This window comes from Schistocerca americana, chromosome X (genome assembly GCF_021461395.2).
Source record: "Schistocerca americana isolate TAMUIC-IGC-003095 chromosome X, iqSchAmer2.1, whole genome shotgun sequence".
Lineage (NCBI taxonomy): Eukaryota > Metazoa > Arthropoda > Insecta > Orthoptera > Acrididae > Schistocerca > Schistocerca americana.
In genome coordinates this window covers 605,427,696-605,448,251 of record NC_060130.1, presented here as the reverse complement: position 1 = coordinate 605,448,251, position 20,556 = coordinate 605,427,696, and the positions used below count along the sequence as shown (strand labels likewise).

Genomic DNA, 20,556 nt, shown 5'->3' with positions numbered 1-20,556 from the left:
TAGTACTTTTGATGAAGCTTTATAACGTGAAACGTTTGTGGTAAGATAATGCTGACTGTCCTCTACCGTGTTTTCTTTCTTGATGTGAAGGCTGATCTTAGGATCCTATGTTGAGATTCTGATGCGGTTTTCTCTAATAAGACTGATTCCAAGGACGGTTTATTTATGTCGATACATATTATAAACAAGTCGTCCGGCCGTACGTACTTCATGCTACCAGTGCGATGCCAGGGCGGGTCGCTAGTTTTCGATAAACTTCTGCTCGTTGAGACCGAGTGAGGTGGCGCAGTGGTTAGCACACTGGACTCGCATTCGGGAAGACGACGGTTCAAACCCGCTTCCGGCCATTCTGATTTAGGTTTTCCGTGATTTCCCTAAATCGCTTCAGGCAAATTTTGGGATTGTTCCTTTGAAAGGGCACGGCCAACTTCCTTCCCCATCCTTCCCTAATCCCATGGGACCGATGACCTCGCTGTTTGGTCCCCTCTCCCATATCAACCAACCACCAACCAAGTCTGCTAGGAAGTTTCGTATCAACGCACACTCCGCTGCAGAGTGAAAATCTCATTCTGGCACCAACCAACTCGTTAAGGGGGGACGACTTGAAGCAGGAGAGGCACCAAAGGACATTTTAATTTCCACTGTCTATACTTTTACGAATAAATTCATAAAACTTTGTCAAAACGGCCAGAAAGGATTCAGGATTTACAGTCATAGCAGTGGAAGTTCAAAAATATAAGAAAATAATTTATTTTTTTACATTTGAAATTTGACCTTTTTTCACTTACCATTGGCTGCATTTGTTGCTATAGGTACACTTTTCTTCATAAGTAAGGAAGATTCTTCGATGAATTTTGCACAGCATACAAATCATAATTACAGGTGTATGAGACTCTAGAATTTTCCAAATCTATTGAAAACTGTGGTAAAAATTGAGATAATTAACGGTAAAATTTGAGTTTTTTCTAAACGTGAAGTTTAAAATGTAACAGCATGTTCATTTTTTAATAAATTAAATAATTTCTAGAGTGTCATACACCTGTAAGTATGGTTTGTATGCTGTGCAAAATTCATCGAAGAATCTCTCTTACTTATGAACAAACGTGTACCTACAGCAACAAACGTAGCCAATTGTAAGTGAAAAAATGATGAACTTTCACACGTGAAACAAAATTAATTTTGTTATGTTTTTGAACTTCCACTGCTATGAGTATGAACCCTGAATCCTTCCTGGTCATGCTGACAAAGTTTTATGAATTTATTCGTAAAAATATAGACAGTGGGAATTACAAAGTCCTGTGGTGTTGCTCCTGCTCCAAGATGGCCCGTTTGACGTCCTACCCCCCTTAAGAAAACTTGGAAGATTATGACCGGGAAGGAAATCTACCGAGTCCTTTTGAAAAAACCCTTCCTGAGTTTACCTCACATGCCGTAGAAAACCACGGGAAACCTATGCGTCAATGGCGGGGCAGTTTTTGAACTTCGATCCCCAAAACTCTAGTCCAATCCGATAACAATAGTTTCGGTTGTACTCCCTATTCCATTATGAGATTTACGAAATATCTAGATCATTAAATTTTCCAAAAATCAACTATTAATTTGTAGACAAACTACCTGATACTTCAATTTCTAATAAAGAAGTAGACGTACCTTCTCCATCTGTCGACATACGCACAAGTTGTTAATACAACAGTATGTGCCTCTTTACGTCTGCCTCAATCTTCACATTTTATGCCTAGCCCTGGTCGCAATATTTCGGTGATCTGTTTTAAGAACAACATCGCGTATATCTAACAGACTAGACGGTCATCAAGGCTCTCATATAAAGACGAGGTTTAGTTATTGAAACTTATCGTATGTGGCCTGTTATAAGACCTGACAGCTTTTCTTAGTCGTCCTTGCCACCGTGAAGCACTCAGGCGTACTTGAACTCCGACCTACGTAATGTATGAGCAGACAGTGCTCGTTTCCTGCAACCTATATTCCTGACGTAGAGCGGGACACATCTACGGTCACTAGGGTCATCGCTTCCATTGTAACGTCATCGTACGGAAGTCTTCTCCCGGTAATCTATTCCGTCCGCCTACACAAGCACGTGACGAGCGAAGTGGCGCAGTGGTGAACATACTGGACTCGTATACGGGAGGATGCTGATTCTAAACACGGATTTAAGTTTTCCTCGCCTTCCTGAATCTTTGGGGAGCCGTTTGGAAAGCACACGGCCAATTTCGTAGCACATTCTTGTCCAGTCCCAGCTCCTATTCCGCGAATTATGACCTAAATGTTAAACCTCAGTTTCATTTTTTATTTGTTGATTTGTTTAATCTCGTCTGATTAGGCCATCAGGCTCTCTCTTACATCGGACCAGGGTTTCACACATTGAGTAGCTATTACACCATAGTTACCCAAGAAATAACAGTTTTAATATATCACCTAGTATCAATATGATTTGAGTTTCTGAAGCGACTGTGTGAGTAAATTATACTGACTATGAAATAGTAAACTTAATATTGGCAGTATCTGTACTACTGCAGCTGCTGCCATTAATAGTGATAGTAATAAAAATAATAATAGTAATGGCAATAACTACGACATTAATAACAATAATCCTAGTGATGGATACAAGAATTTATGGGTGTTCAAAATAGATGTGTTTTGATGCAGCGAGTTCTGGGAAGCGGAAAATTTAAGGAGACTCCGTCAACTAAGAATACTGGGAAACGAGGGAGATCAGGTTGGAAAGGTAACGAGTGCATACAGAGACAATGGTAATCTTTATTTTTGCTTTAGTAGATAAGTCATTACCTGTCTTCTGAAGCTGGATATGTTATTAAGATCTCTGATACAATGCGGGGGGTTGTTCCAGAGACATGTTACTGCTACTGAGAAGGACTTCGAGAAGATGGCGTGAAGGATGGTGTGGTTCAAAATGGTTCAAATGGCTCTGAGCACTATGGGACTCAACTGCTGTGGTCATAAGTCCCCTAGAACTTAGAAGTACTTAAACCTAACTAACCTAAGGACAGCACACAACACCCAGCCATCACGAGGTAGAGAAAATCCCTGACCCCGCCGGGAATCGAACCCGGGAACCCGGGCGTGGGAAGCGAGAACGCTACCGCACGACCACGAGATGCGGGCGAAGGATGGTGTGGAACAGAAGGGATTTTGATCTGATGGGAAGGGGTGTTTCTTCTATGTTGATCAAACAAGAACGTTGACCTCGAGGAGAGACATGAGGGACAATGTTAAGTGATAGCCGCCCGCTGTGGCCGAGCGGTTCTAGGCGCTTCAGTCCAGAACCGCGCTGCTGCTACGGAAGCAGGTTCAAATCTTGCCTCGGGCATGGATGTCTGTGATGTCTTTATGTTAGTTAGGTTTACGTAGTTCTACGTCTAGGGGACTGATGACCTTAGATGTTAAGTCCCATAGTTCTTAGAGCCATTTGAACCATTTTTTTGTTAAGTGATAAACACAGTAGAGAAGACAGAGGGGATGGAAATCTCTGGGCTTGCATGCATGCAGCCAGGATAGCTGCGCATGTAATGGTTAAATGTAATCAAACAGTCTAACATCACAGATATAACGAACAGCGGCATTCGTAACCAGTTAACATGCGCCGTGAGCATACCTTCGAAAGGTCTTGGAGGATAACATCGCTGTAATCAATAACTATAAGTGTGTTTTTACAATTTTCTTTTCCAGATCAAGAGGAAACAGTTTCTATAGGGCAAGGGAAGATGCTGCTGCCTTCTTGCACACTGCAGTTACGTGCTCAGTCCAATTTAGATTTTCATATATTATTGCTTCGAGACTCTTTTCTGAAGGAGAGAAGTTGATAGTTGCGGCATTTAGGGTTAAAGATGGTAGGGATTCTGGATATTTTTGGCTAATGAGGCTAGAATGTCCAACCAGCACCGCTTGCGTTTTGCATGGGTTATGATTTAACCTGATATCCTGCACCCATTTTTATAGTTTACACAGGTCTGAACAGCTGTCTTCAGGGTGACTGATTTTACACTTGGATAAAACTAGTGCTCGTCAGCTTACATGTGCTATTTGCAGTAGGACAAAACGGACGACACATCATTTACGCACCAAATATTATAGGACATAATACCGAACTTTTGGGGATGCCTGATGCTGCCTGTCTCCATTGTGATTTTATGGTGCCGGAAATGACGCACTGCTGGCGAAACGTCAGGTATGAGCGAAACCTTCGCACGGCACATGGTGAGAAATTTAGGTTGATAAGTTTGGCAAGCAAAACGTCAATGGTCCTTCATCTTTCCCTGCAAGCTTGCATCGATGGTGACACACGTCTGTCTACAGCTACAGTTTCGAAACACTCTTAACTCAAAAATACTACTGACGCAAGTTATGGTATTGCAGTTTGAATATTCGTCAGAAAAGTGAATATCTGCATCTGCAATGGAAAAATGCAGTTAACTCGGTTTTTTTTCCTTTACTGGCCATTAAAATTGCTACACCAAGGAGAAATGCAGATGATAAACGGGTATTCATTGGACAAATATATTATACTAGAACTGAAATGTGATTACATTTTCACGCAATTGGGGTGCATAGAGCCTGAGAAATCAGTACCCTGAACAGCCACCTCTGGCAGTAATAACGACCTTGATACGTCTGGGCATAGAGTCAAACAGAGCTTGGATGGCGTGTACAGGTACAGCTGCCAATGCAACTTCAACGCGATACCACAGTTCAAAAGTAGTGACTGGCGTATTGTGACGAGCCAATTGCTCGATCACCATTGACCAGTCGTTTTCAGTTGGTGAGAGATCTAGAGAATGTGATGGCCAGGGCAGCAGTCGAACATTTTCTGCATCCAGAAAGGCCCGTACAGGACCAGCAACATGCGGTCGTGCGTTATCCTGCTGAAATGTAGGGTTTCGCAGGGATCGAATGAGGGGTAGAGCCACGGGTCGTAACACATATGAAATGTAACGTCCACTGTTCAAAGGGCCGTCAATGCGAATAAGAGGTGACCGGGACGTGTAACCAATGGCACCCCATACCATCACGCCAGGCGATACGCCAGTTTGGCGATGACGAATACACGCTTCCAACGTGCGTTCACGGCGATGACGCCAAACACGGATGCGACCATCATGATGCTGTAAACAGAACCTGGATCCATCCGAAAGAACGACGTTTTGCTATTCGTGCAGCCAGGTTCGTCGTTGAGTACACTATCGAAGGCGATCCTGTCTGTGATACAGCGTCAAGGGTAACCGCAGCCATGGTCTCCGAGCTGATAGTCCATGCTGCTGCAAACGTCGTCGAACTGTTCGTGCAGATGGTCGTTGTCTTGCAAACGTCCCCATCTGTTGACTCAGGGATCGAGACGTGGCTGCACGATCCGTTACAGCCATGCGGATAAGATGCCTGTCATCTCGACTGCTAGTGATACGGAAGCAGTTGGGATGCAGCACAGCGTTCCGTATTACTCTCCTGAACCCACCGAATCCATATTTGTGCTAACAGTCATTGGATCTCGACCAATGCGAGCAGCAATGTCGCGATACGATAAACCGCAATCGCGGTAGGCTACAATCCGACCTTTACCAAATTCGGAAACATGATGATACGCATTTCCCCTCCTTACACGAGGCATCACAACAACGTTTCACCAGGCAACGCCTGTCAACTGCTGTTTGTCTATGAGAAATCGGTTGGAAACTTTCCTCATGTCAGCACGTTGTAGGTGTCGCCACCGGCGCCAACCTTGCGTAAATGCTCTGAAAAGCTAATCATTTGCATATCACAGCATCTGCTTCCTGTCGGTTAAATTTCGCGTCTGTAGCATGTCATCTTCGTGGTGTACCAATTTTAATGATCAGTACTGTATATTGTGTTCAAACATTATGAATTACCTCGAAGAAAACGGTCTATTGACACACAGTCAACATGGGTTTAGAAAACATCGTTCCTGTGAACACAACTAGCTCTTTATTCACGTGAAGTGTTGAGTGCTATTGGCAAGGGATTTGAGATCGATTCCGTATTTCTGGATTTCCGGAAGGCTTTTGACACAGTATCACACAAGCGGCTCGTATTGAAATTGCGTGCTTATGGAATATCGTGTCAGTTACGATATATGACTGGATTTTGATTTCCTGCCAGAGAGGTCACAGTTCGTAGTTATTGACGGAAAGCCATCGAGTAAACCAGAACTGATTTCTGGCGTTCCCCGAGGTAGTGTTGTAGGCCCTTCGCTGTTCCTTATCTATATAAACGATTTGGGAGACAATCTGAGCAGCCGTCTTCGGTTGTTTGCAGATGACACTGTCGTTTATCGGCTAATAAAGTCATCAGAAGATCAAAACAAACTGCAAAACGATTTAGAAAAGATATCTGAATGGTGCGACAAGTGCCAGTTGACCCTAAATAACGAATAGTGTGAGGTCATCCACATGAGTGCTAAAAGGAACTCGTTAAACTTCGGTTACACGATAAATCAGTGTAATCTAAAGGCCGTAAATTCAACTTAGATTAGATTAGATTATTTTTTTGTTCCATACATCCGTGCTGAGGAGATCCTCGTGGATGTGGAACATGTCAATTTTTTTTAAAGCTGAAATAACATTACTAATAGTATGAATACATACATCATTTGTTTCTATTAAAAAATTCGTCAATGGAGTAGAAGGAGTTGGCCGCTAGTAAGTCTTTCAGGCTCCTTTTAAATTGATCTTTATTTGTAACTAAATTTTTTATGTTTGCTGGCAAATTATTAAAGATGAGTGTTCCTGAGTAGTGGACCACTTTTTGTACTAAAGTAAGTGCTTTTAAGTCCTTGTGCAGATCATTTTTTTCCTGGAATTGTATGTATGAACTGAGCTGTTTGTTAGAAAAAGAGATATATTATTTAGGACAAATTTCATTAAAAGTAAATATACTGAGAGGCAGTAGTTAGTATACCCAGTTCTTTGAAGAGGTTTCTACAGGACGTCCGTGAATCAGTTAGTATACCCAGTTCTTTGAAGAGGTTTCTACAGGACGTCCGTGAATTTACTCCACAAATAATACGTATTACACGCTTTTGGACTCTGAAAACTTTTGTTTGACTTGAAGAGTTACCCCAAAATATTATACCATATGACATTATGGAATGAAAGTAGTCAAAGTATGCAAGCTTTTTCATTTTTATGTCGCCTATGTCTGCTAACACTCGAATTGCAAATACAGATTTGTTAAGGCGTTTCTGCAGTTCTGTGGTGTGCTCCTCCAAACTGAATTTATTGTCAAGTTGTAATCCCAGGAATTTAAGACTGCCAACCTCTTCTATCTGCTCTTCTTCACACTTTATGCATATGCTGGGTGGAAACCTCTTACAGGTTCTGAGTTGCATATAGTGAGTCTTTTCGAAGTTTAATGTCAGTGAGTTGGCTTTAAACAATTTATTAATATCCATGAAAATATCATTAGCAGATCTTTCTAGAACTACACTCGACATACTATTTATTGCAATACTTGTGTCATCTGCAAACAAAACGAACTCAGCTTCTGGCAGTGTAACTGATGAGAGATCATGAATGCACACAAGAAAAAGCAATGGCCCTAAGATGGATCCTTGGGACACCACATGTAATTTCTTCCCATTCTGATGATGACTGATGACTTAATTCACTAGTCCCTTGCACTGACACCCTTTGTTTCCTGTTAGTGAGGTATGACTTGAACCATTTTGCAGCACTGCCCGTGACCCCATTGAATTCTAATTTATTTAAAAGGATGTTGTGGTTCACACAATCGAATACCTTCGACAAATCACAGAAAATACCTGTTGCTTGTAACTTGTTATTTAATGAATTAAGTACATTTTCACTGTAGGTGTAAATAGCCTTCTCGATATCAGAACCCTTCAGAAATCCAAACTGTGTTCTTGCTAATATGTTATTTGTGGTCAGATGGTTGAGAAGCTGCCTGTACATTACTTTTTCTAACATTTTTGAGAATGCTGGCAAAATTGAAATCGGTCTGTAGTTTGATGGTATCTCTTTATCCCCTTTCTTGAATAGAGGCTTAACATCTGCATATTTTAGCCAGTCAGGAAACGTCCCAGTTATAATTGACTGGTTACACAAGTAACTTAGAATTGTACTAAATTCACAAGAACATGCCTTAATTAACTTTGTTGACATTTCATCATAACCACTAGAATTCTTTGTGTCTAAATATTTTATTATGGAAGTTATTTCTTTTGGTGAAGTGAGTGAGATATTCATGTACCTGAAGCTATTTGTAAAGGCTAGTTTCAGATATTCAGGGGCATTATTTACTGATTCTGACAATCCCATTCTATCAGTAACGGATATAAAGTACTTGTTAAATAGATTTGCCACACTATGCCCATCGGTTACTAATGTGTCATCTACCCTTAGTGCTATTTGCTCCTGTTCCTTTTTGGTTCTACCTGTCTCCTCTTTCACTATATCCCATATTGTTTTTATTTTGTTCCCTGAAATTGCTATCTTCTTCTCGTAGTGCATTTGTTTAGAGGTCTCAATTACTTTTTTTAATATTTTACAGTACTCCTTGTATTTAGCTAAATCATCAGCATTGGAGCTATTCTTGCTCGACAGACACATTTTCCTTTTTGTCTTACAGGAAATCTTTATTCCTTGCGTAATCCATGGCTTTATTATAGACTTCTGTTTAATTTGAGTAACTTTTAGAGGAAAACAGTTTTCAAACATGGTACTGACATTGTTCATGAATGTGTTATATTTTTCATTCATGTCGTGAGCACTATAAACATCTTTCCAGTTCATATCTTTGAGCAGTTTTCTAAAACACTCAATTTTTGGTTGATTGACTACTCTCATGTACTCAGATTTAGCAGTCTTGATAATCTGCTTAGAATTTACATCTAAAACAAGGAGCTGCATGTCTTGATCTGATAGTCTATTTATAACAGGTTTTATGATATGACTTTGTTCCTTTGATTTGTCTGTAAAAATGTTATCAATGGCTGTACTTGAGGATTTAGTGATCCTAGTTGGAAAGTTTACAGTGTGAGTTAGATTGAAAGACAACATAAACTGCAGTAAATGTTTACTGTTGCATTAGAAAATCTGTATTAAAGCCACCAGCAATCAAAATTTCTTTGTTTCTTCCTGTTAAATAACCCAAAAGTGCTTCTAGATGATTTATGAATAGATTATAATTTCCTGCAGGTGCTCGGCAAATAGTTACTATTATATAGGATCTGTTATGGAACTCTACTTCTGTTGCACATGCTTCTAGATGCTGCTCTAAACAGAATTTATTAATGTCAATGTTCTTGAACTTATGGCAGTTTTTAATAAATGTGGCAACTCCTCCTCCATCCATATCTACTCTGCAGAAGTAGTAAGCTAGCTTAAATCCTGAAATGTCTAACATATGTATACCAGTGGTCACTTGATGTTCAGAGAGGCAGATTATGTCAATTTGGTTAGATGAATTCAGTTCATCGATACAAATGAGTAGTTCATCAACTTTATTTCTTAGTCCCGGAATGTTCTGGTGTAATAAAGATAACTGATACTGCATACTAATGGGATCATAACTGCTTTGGCGAAGATGAACTGGCAGTTTCTGATTACTTTCTGTTAAACATTGTTTAAATGGAAGCTGTACGCTAAAATCTGACTCCTGTTCATCTGTTTTCTCAAACTGTGTCTGCCAATCTCTCTTAAAACTCGTTTTCTTTCCCCCTTCCCTGTCCTAAAAAAGGCATCCCTCTGACACCTGTGACCACTGGTATTTTACCACTTGTGACAGTGTCCCCCCTCAAGTTTTCTGCAATCAACCCAGACAGTTTTCCTTCCCTTTCCTGTTGAGGTGAAGGCCATGCCTAGTGTAGTCCCACCTATCGATAGCATCCACAGGAATGAAACCAATATGAGACCCTATATCCGTCCTTAGCAGCCACTCCAACTCCATGTTCACTCTCCCGACGGAAGAGTTCAAATGAGGCCGGTCATGACGTCTCAACACAGACACAAATCCCACACTCGTATGCTTCGTTGCTGATGCTATCTTCACCAGGTCACTCTCTATGGAATATTCAGAGTCTCTGTCAATGCTATTTCCTGGACCACCCACTATAACCACAGCATTCTACTTTGTGAAATCTACATCTACATCTACATCCATACTCCGCAAGCCACCTGACGGTGTGTGGTGGAGGGTACCTTGAGTACCTCTATCGGTTCTCCCTTCTATTCCAGTCTCGTATTGTTCGTGGTAAGAAGGATTGTCGGTATGCTTGTGTGTGGGCTCTAATCTCTCTGATTTTATCCTCATGGTCTCTTCGCGACATATACGTAGGAGAGAGCAATATACTGCTTGACTCTTCAGTGAAGGTATGTTCTCGAAACTTTAACAAAAGCCCGTACCGAGCTACTGAGCGTCTCTCCTGCAGAGTCTTCCACTGGAGTTTATCTATCATCTCCGTAACGCTTTCGCGATTACTAAATGATCCTGTAACGAAGCGCGCTGCTCTCCGTTGGATCTTCTCTATCTCTTCTATCAACCCTATCTGGTACGGATCCCACACTGCTGAGCAGTATTCAAGCAGTGGGCGAACAAGCGTACTGTAACCTACTTCCTTTGTTTTCGGATTGCATTTCCTTAGGATTCTTCCAATGAATCTCAGTCTGGCATCTGCTTTACCGACGATCAACTTTATATGATCAATCCATTTTAAATTACTCCTAATGCGTACTCCCAGATAATTTATGGAATTAACTGCTTCCAGTTGCTGACCTGCTATTTTGTAGCTAAATGATAAGGGATCTATCTTTCTATATATTCGCAGCACATTACACTTGTGTACATTGAGATTCAATTGCCATTCCCTGCACCATGCGTCAATTCGCTGCAGATCCTCCTGCATTTCAGTACAATTTTCCATTGTTACAACCTCTCGATACACCACAGCATCATCTGCAAAAAACCTCAGTGAACTTCCGATGTCATCCACAAGGTCATTTATGTATATTGTGAACAGCAACGGTTCTATGACACTCCCCTGCGGCACACCTGAAATCACTCTTACTTCGGAAGACTTCTCTCCTTTGTGAATGACATGCTCCGTTCTGTTATCTAGGAACTCTTTAATCCAATCACACAATTGGTCTGATAGTTCATATGCTCTTACTTTGTTCATTAAACGACTGTGGTGAACTGTATCGGACGCCTTGCGGAAGTCAAGAAACACGGCATCTACCTGTGAACCCGTGTCTATGGTCCTCTGAGTCTCGTGGACGAATAGCGCGAGCTGGGTTTTTCACACGACCGTCTTTTTCGAAACCCATGCTGATTCCTACAAAATCCTTGCATAAAGAACCTACATCCTCTGTTACCTGACCCAGATCTGCACTAGGCTTGAAAAAGTTTGTGACCTGGTACTCTGGACCTAGATTTTCCTGCAGTAGTTGGCCAACACCTCTACCATGGGAACTACCTACAACAGAACTTTCTTTCTCTTTACAAATTTCCCTACCTTTTTCAATTCCTTGAAAGCTTGTTATGCCCTTTCTACAGCCTCAGCTACATGAGGCTCATCCGATTCTGACTGATGCAACAGGTCAAATCTATTTTCAAGGTTTATGACAAAGCTGTCTGATGCTCTCCTTTGCCTGTTCCCCCTATTACTTATTGCCACTTCCCACCTCTGTTCACCTTTCTCCCTCTTTAACCTGTCCAGATCCTCCCTTGCCTTGTCTAGGTCAGCTTGAAGAGCTGCAATTTTCCCTTCCTGTTCCAGTATTTTCCTATCTCTACTGTAGATCCTACAATACCACTGGTGAGCCTCATTTATGTCCCCATTTCCCACGCCACTACATTGGCCCCAATGAAAGAAACTACATTACGAATAACTTAAGTTGGAAGGAACACATAGAAAATGTTGTCGGGAAGGCTAACCAATCACTGTGTTTTATCGGCAGGAAACTTAGAAAATGAAACAGACCGACTAAGGAGACTGCCTACACTACGCTTGTCCGTCCTCTTTTAGAATACTCCTGCGCGGTGTGGGATCTTTACCAGATAGGACTGACGGAGTGCATCGAAAAAGTTCAAAGAAAGGCAGCACGTTTTGTATATGGGCGAGAGTGTCACAGAAATGATACAGGATTTAGACTGGACACCATTAAAATAAAGGCGTTTTTCGTTGCGACGGAATCTTCTCACTAAATTCCAATCACCAACTTTTTCCTCCGAATGCGAAAATACTTTGTTGACACCTACAAAGGGAGGAACGATCACCACGATAAAATAAGGGAAATCAGAGTTTCTACGGAAAGATATAAGTGTTCATTCTTTCCACACGCTATACGAGATTGGAATAATAGAGAATTGTGAAGGTTGTTTGATGAACCCTCTGCCAGGCACTTAAGTGTGATCTGCAGAGTATCCATGTAGATGTAGATCCCTGAAAGTTACGTATCTGTGTCTGTTTTATTTATTGATTTACGACACCTTTTATATCTATTTCATTATGCAAATGTTTTTTAGAACATCGTATCCGCCACAGTTACACAGTAACTGATTACAGCATCAATACCTCATAGTGTCATTATTGTGTTTTACGCTGAAGAGCCAAAGAAACTGGTACACCTGACTAATATGGTGTAGGGCCCCGACGAGCACGCAGAAGTGCCGCAACACGACGTAGCATAGACTCGGCTGATGACTAAAGTAGTGATGGAGGGAACTGACATCATGAATCCTGCAGGGCTGTCCATAAATCCGTAAGAGTACGAGGGGCTGAGATCTCTTCTTAACAGCACGTTGTGAGGCATCCCAGATATGCTCAATAATGTTCATGTCTGGCAAGTTTGCTGGCCAGAGGAAGTGTTTAAATGCAGAAGAGTGTTCCTGGAGCCACTCTGTAGTAATTCTGGACGTATCGGGTGTCACATTGTCCTGCTGGAATTGCCCAAGTCCGTCAGAATGCACAATGGTCATGAATGGATGCAGGTGATCAAACAGTATGCTTACGTACGTGTCACCTGTCAGAGTTGTATCTAGACGTATCTGTGGTCCCATATCACTCCAACTGCACAGGCCCAACACCATTACAGAGCCTCCACCTGCTTCAACAACCCCCTGCTGACATGCAGGGTCCATGGATTCATGAGATTGTCTCCATACCCGTACACGTCCATCCACTCGATACAATTTGAACTGAGACTCGTCCGACCAGACAACATGTTTCCAGTCATCAATAGTCCAATGTTGGTGTTGACGGGCCCAGGCGAGGCGTAAAGCTATGTGGCGTGCAGTCATCAAGGGTACACGAATGGGCCTTTGGCTCCAAAAGCCTATATCGATGATGTTTCGTTGAATGGTTCGCACGCTGACACTTGTTGATGACCCAGTATTGAAATCTGCAGCAATTTGCGGAAGGGTTGCAATTGTGTCGCGTTGAGCAATTCTCTTCAGTCCCGTTCTTGGAGGGTGTTTTTCCGGCCGCAGCGACGTCAAAGTTTTGATGCTTTACCGGATTCCTGATAGTCGCGATACACTTGTGATGTGGTCGTACGGAAAAGTCCTCACTTCATCGCTACCTCGGAAATGCTGTGTCCCATTGCTCGTGCGCCGACTGTAACACTACGTTCAAACTCACTTAAATTTGTTAACCTGGCATTGTAGCAGCAGTGACTGATCTGACAACTGCGCCAGACACTTGTCTTACATAGGCGTTGCCGACTGCAGTGCATTATTCTTCCTGTTTACATTTCTCTGTTTTTGGATATGCATGCCTATACCAGTTTCTAGGGCGCTGCAGTATATTTAATGAAGAGTTAACTATTTTGCCAGAGACTTTATTTAAATGTTGATTGAAAGTGCATTTAAGAAACTGTGCTAATTTGTTTTGTCGCTTGTGTTAGCGGACACCACAATTGAAAAGAGAAATAGAAGGCACTTCTGTCAAGAAGGCATAAACAATTATTCAAACAACCTTAAACGCCTCTGTTGGTCCATTGTGGACGTGGGACAGTGGCTGGTCAAATATTTAAAAATGAAATTCCATAAACAGCCGTGCAAATTGATAAGTTCTTATACAGGGTGTTACAAAAAGGTACGGCCAAACTTTCAGGAAACATTCCTCACACGCAAAGAAAGAGAATATGTTATGTGGACATGTGTCCGGAAACGCTTACTTTCCATGTTAGAGCTCATTTTATTACTTCTCTTCAAATCACATTAATCACGGAATGGAAACACACACCAACAGAACGTACCAGCGTGACTTCAAACATTTTGTTACAGGAAATGTTCAAAATGACCTCCGTTAGCGAGGATACATGCATCCTCCCTTCGTCGCATGGAATCCCTGATGCGCTGATGCAGCCCTGGAGAATGGCGTATTGTATCACAGCCCTCCACAATACGTGCACGAAGAGTCTCTACATTTGGTACCGGGGTTGCGTAGACAAGAGCTTTTAAATGCCCCCATAAATGAAAGTCCTACCAGTATCGGCAGTTGATAATACCATCTTCAGGTCCCATATGTGCCTCTCAAAAAATAATCGAATATGGCATACCGGGGCCATATGTTTCTGGATGTCTTGAATTCTCAAGTGCTTTCTTCGAAGACTTGACTTGAGTTGCAGTTAAGTCTTCGAAGGAAGCACTTGAGAGTTGAAGCCATCCAGAAACGTATGGCTCCAGTATGCCAATATCGATTATTTTTTAGAGGTGCAATTAGGCTTGAAAGTGGCATAATGAATTAACGTAACTAGCAGCGAAAATAAGTTAAAAGAACTTTTCAATTTGCACGGCTGTTTGGCGAATTCCTTTGTTAAGTGTTAAAGGACATTCTGTTGTCATTTATTGTGAGCACATTTGCGCTAGAATGCTGGCTTATTTATTTATGAACCAACCATTACTTATATTTACTGTAAATGATGTGAGTGGAGCCAAATGTTTATTCATTCATTTATTTAAATATTGTTGTAATATGCTAGTTAAGTCCGGGAAGTGGTCAGAAACTGACTCAAATGATATCTCTAGCACGTAACGACGATGCATTTTTGTGGGTTCAAAATGGTTCAAATGGTTTTGAGCGCTATGGGACTTGACATCTTAGGTCATCAGTCCCCTAGAACTTAGAACTACTTAAACCTAACTAACCTAAGGTCATCACACACATCCATGCCCGAGGCAGGACAGGAACCTGCGACCGTAGCGGTCGCGCGGTTCCAGACTGAAGCGCCTAGAACCGCTCGGCCACACCGGCCGACCACTTTTCTGGGGATAGCTGTTAGCCAGACCAGCGGCGTTGCCGCAGTGGTAACACCGGTTCCCGTCAAATTGTTGAAGTTAAGGGCTGCTGGGCCAGGATAATACTTGGATGGGTGTCCATCTGGTCTGCGGAGCGCTGTTGGCAAGCTAGGTGCACTCAGCTCTTTTGAGGCAAATTGAGGAGCTGCTTGATTGAGAAGTAGCGGCTCCGGTCTCGTAAACCGACATACGAGGGGGGACCCAAAAGAAACCGGACTCCGAGGGCGCTGCCCCTCGTAGACGTAAAGCAGGGTTCTCACGCTAGATGGTGTTAGTAGAGACCTTCATGAAACAGCTGTGCAGACGGCGTTAGTGTAGAGCTGAACGTGCAAGTGTGGTATTGTGTTTCTCTGACTGTTGGCAGGTTACCTCTGCGAAGTCGTTATGGCAACTTTAAAAGAACAAAGACTGTGTGTGAAATTTTGTTCCATGCTTGAAAAAAAAAAACTGCAACGGAGACACACCAAATGCTTCAGGAAGCTTTCCAGGAGGACGCTATGAGCCGCACACAGGTTTGGGCGCTTTAAACGTGGTGAGATTTGTGTTGAAGACCAAGCTCGTTCTGGACGCCCTTAAACATTGCGAAATGAGGAGAACATTGAAAAGGTCAGCCAAAAGATCAGAGAGGATCGTCGCCAAACGATTGACCAAATTTCAGCAGAGACAGGAATCAGTTGGAGCTCGTGCCAGCGGATTTTGAGTGAGGATTTGTACATGAAACGTGTTGCTGCTACATTTGTTCCGCGCCTTCTTACACAGGAGCAAAATACCATCCGCGTGAATGTGTGTCAGGACTTGAAAATAGAGATTGCATGTGATCCAAACTTCTTGAACAAAGTCATTACAAGGGATAAGAGTTGGTGTTACGGATATGACCCACAAACCAAGCAAGCGTCAAGCCAGTGGAGGACTCTCAACTCTCCCAGACTAAAAAAAAACAAGGCAAGTGAGGTCAAATGTGAAGACGATGATCATTGTGTTTTTGGATGTTCGTGAATTATGCATCGGGAATTCGTACCCCCTGGCCAGACTGTTAACCAGCATTTTTACTTGGATGTTTTAAGGCGTCTGCGAGAGGATGTGATGAGGAAACGCCCGGAACTTTGGCCATCAGGTGACTGGTTTCTGCATCACGACAACGCTCCAGCACACACGGCCTTACGAGTGACCCACTATTTGGCATCTCAGAGGTGGTCTGTCGTTCCCCACGCTCCGTATTCGCCGGACCTAGCCCCGTGCGACTTTTTCCTATTTCGACGAATGAAAATAACGCTAAAAGGGGAGCGTTATGACGATTTGGAGGCGGTAAAAACAGCTTCGCAAAGGGCACTGCAAAATATCGCATGTAATGGAGAGTATTTTGAAGGTGACTGAAGTAATTTTGCAAAAAGGTTCATAAATAATTTTTTTATGACAACAATCCGGTTTCTTTTGGGTCCCCCCTCGTATGGCCGGAACAGCGGTGTGCTGACCACATACCCCTCGATATCCTCATCCAGTGACGCCTGTGGGCTGAGGATGACACGACGGCCCGTCGGTACTGTTGCTCCTTCATGGCCTGTTCGGGCGGAGTTTAGTTTAGTTTTATAGCCATCAGCCAATGGAAAATCTGACAGTAGCGGAACACCTCAGGAGTCAAGTGGAGACTGGAACTTCTCGGGTGAAGAGCTCAAGGGAGCGATTCTGGACACTTTGTGTCGAGTGCTAGAGAAGGCAGACCTGTCTAAGCTAACGTGCGTCATTCAGTCCTGTAGGTGGTTGATCCTAAGCGGTTAATGGCCGCTACAATACTGTAACCTATGAAGGGACTCTCACTCGCGAGAGCTCTGAATGTGCTATAGATAAGGACTCTAACTTTTTCAAAATGGCTCTGAGCACTATGGGACTTAACAAAATGGTTCAAATGGCTCTGAGCACTATGCGACTTAACTTCTGAGGTCATCAGTCGCCTAGAACTTAGAACTAATTAAACCTAACTAAGCTAAGGACATCACACACATCCATGCCCGAGGCAAGATTCGAACCCGCGACCGTAGCGGTCGTTCGGCTCCAGACTGTAGCGCCTAGAACCGTACGGCCACTCCGGCCGGCGCGGGACTTAACATCTGAGGTCATCAGTCCCCTAGAACTTAGAACTACTTAAACCTAACTAACCTAAACACTTCACACATACCCATGCCCGAGGCAGGATTCGAACCTGCGACCGTAGCGGGTGCGTGGTTCCAGACTGAAGCGCCTAGAACCACTCGGCCACACCGGCCGCCTAACTTTTTCCTTTTGTAATACGGAACTGAGGACAGACAGAGTATGAGTAACTGTTCTTCGCATCGTGTGTGTTCATTTTTGTATCACCATATTGAACTCTGGACTGTCTTGAGCGTCCGCAGCTCGTGGTCGTGCGGTAGCGTTCCCGCTTCCCACTCCCGGGTTCGATTCCCGGCGGGGTCAGGGATTTTCTCTGCCTCGTGATGACTGGGTGTTGTGTGATGTTATTAGGTTAGTTAGGTTTAAGTCGTTCTAAGTTCTAGGGGACTGATGACCATAGATGTTAAGTCCCATAGTGCTCAGAGCCATTTGAACCATTTTTTGAACTGTCTTGAGCTGGTGAATTTTGCGTGTATTGTGATTACGAAATGGACTTAATTTTCGCATGTCTTCGATGACTATTTATTCTAAGGATTTTGCTACCATTCTCCTAACGCTCTCATCGTAACTTTGCTGCATTTCACGATGGTATTTTCTGTCTGTATTTTAACTGAATATCATAGGTCTACTTCCCGTTTATCTGAGATTTCCTTTGTTAAATAAACATCATTCAACAAAATTTTCTATCTTCTACATCAATTACAGACGTTACAACAAATCCTTTCTATTCAGTTATTCACTTAGCTTTTATTCTGTATTCTGTATTTTACTCACTTACAAATTCTAGCCATTGCCCAGACTATTTGACTGCAAGATCATAACTACATGTTATTATTTGCAGCGTTTTACCTACTGGGCATGAAAGCAGACGTGCATGGCTCGACCCTATGACTACATCGAGCTATTCGTTTTAAACAGAGCCGTGCATAACCTAGGTACCTAAAGTACGAGTAACCACAGGTAAAAATGAGAGTGGTTCGCTCGTATGTGGTGCTTAAAAACCATTCACCAGTCAAGATCGCATAAAATATTTTTTTTTTATTTAAGACAACCGGTTTCAAAAGACTACGCTGTCATCTAAATGTCTTAAAATCTTTTGTTGTAAAGCATGATAATTTTACGCTAACCACACGCATGAGACGTCAAGTGGGTAAAAATAGCACATTATAAAAGATTTCTCATCGCTGAAATATTTATAAACATAAAACACTTTGTGCAGCAGGCTATGTCCACATACATGTCGCTCACAGATACAACAAAAGATTTTAAAATCTGACGATGACAGCATAGTCTGCTGAAACCGGAAATCTTAAACTAAAAAAAAATTTATGCGATCTTGGCTGGTGAATGGTTTTTAACAATTAAACAAATCGCCCATCAGTTCTCTGAAAACGATAAAATTAAATCAGTATGTGATGCTGTTTAGAAGAGCAACTACACACCATTAGGTACCGTTGCATGTTCTGCAGATCATTCAAAAAATGTTCAAACGTGTGTGAAATCTTATGGGACTTAACTGATAAGGTCATCAGTCCCTAAGCTTACACACTACTTAACCTAAATTATCCTAAGGACAAACACACGCTCCCATGCCCGAGAGAGGAGTCGAGCCTCCGCCGGGACTAGCCGCACAGTGTATTACTGCAGCCCCTAGACCGCTCGGTTAATCCCGCGCGGCTGAAGATCATTCTAAAGTACCTGCGAAGGGGCACAGTTTACTCTGTTCAGTAGTAAGAGTTCTTCATATTCCATGTACGAAATGAGTACGAAACCTACTTTTGCGCGCTGTTATTGCTCCAATTTTATTTGCAATATTTCTATGTGAGAGATATATCGGCAGCTCAAGAATATTCGTAGATTTTGATATAAAATCGGTTCATGGAATTCCGTAAGTAGTTTTCGCAGGACATTACATGTGTTTCTACAAGGGTCGTTTAACCACAGCGTGCCCGCATCGAGAGTGGTGGGCTCGAGGAAGTTTGAGCGAGTAAAACACCCTATTTGCAGACGTCTACCCGACATACCGTAAAGCAAGTAACTTCCTTCGTTTCAGTAACAGTGACGATCAATGTACTTAAGTAATCGACGTTTCCACCTTTCAAAACCAGTTTGTTACGTAAAATAGCTTTTACAATATTTTAATAACCATCTGTATTTCGTTCAGATGAGGAACAACTAACGAAATGTATGACGCTGTTTGGGTGAATCACTCCTTGTTTGCAATGAATTAGTGATGTCCTGTTAGGATTCCAAATAAGGACAAGGACACGTAATTATGTATCCCTCATTCTGTCAGTGAATTTCAAGTGAAACTAAATCTCTAAGTATTAAAAGGGTAGTCGGAATGCATTTTAACAAAAAATCAAACATTAAAATGGTCAATGCATGTGAGTTGAAGCACTGGAAATGTAAATAACAAATGACTAACACGAAAGTTCGTAGTAAACGTAATTGGGAATGAGTCCCTTCCAGAAGAAAATGCCTTCCCAATACTTTTCTCAGGTGGTAGTTACAGCACATGTTTCTCTTTTACAGGTGTTCTTTGTGCTGCGGAAGAAACAAAGCCAAGTGACTTTCCTGCACGTGTATCACCACACAATTACTGCACTTTTCTCTTGGGGATACCTCAAGTTTCTGCCAGGTAAGCGTCTTGCTTCTAAACAAGTGTTATCACGAGTCGCCCTGCAACGTGAATTTTTTCTCCTTTTATGAAAGTATGTTGTTCAAGATTTTACTTCCACCTCTTTAGGTATAACTGCAGCTATAAGTTTACATTAGACAAGAAAATTGCGGATCTTTGACCATATTATCTGCAGAAGCATGTTGTTAGCATCATCAACCTATCTTTCCCATTTTTCTGTTGCATCTTAGAGTTGAACTGTGGAGAGCGCCGAGGGTTTCGTTGAACAGCGACTGCGATTAGTAGTGAAATAATTTTCCTGAGGGAGAGATCCGTAAACTAATTAATCTGATAACTCGTTATATAATTTCACATCATTCTGTTATCTGTCAAACCAAGACCATTTACTAAGATATTAGGTCTCCATATTTCCGAAGAACTAGTATGTTGTTCAAATTATCAGTTATTTTCTATAACACAGACCT

The 20,556-nt window shown here is 42.2% G+C and overlaps 1 protein-coding gene across 1 annotated transcript in view; it reads left to right on the top strand.

The window, feature by feature from the left end:
• The window catches only part of LOC124555777 (elongation of very long chain fatty acids protein 7), a 124,604-nt gene that overhangs the window by 87,190 nt on the left and 16,858 nt on the right, over nucleotides 1-20,556 (top strand). The window contains exon 6 of the mRNA XM_047129828.1: nucleotides 19,987-20,092. Within this exon, the coding sequence (XP_046985784.1) occupies nucleotides 19,987-20,092 (106 nt within the window). The remainder of the gene's footprint in view (nucleotides 1-19,986; nucleotides 20,093-20,556) is intronic.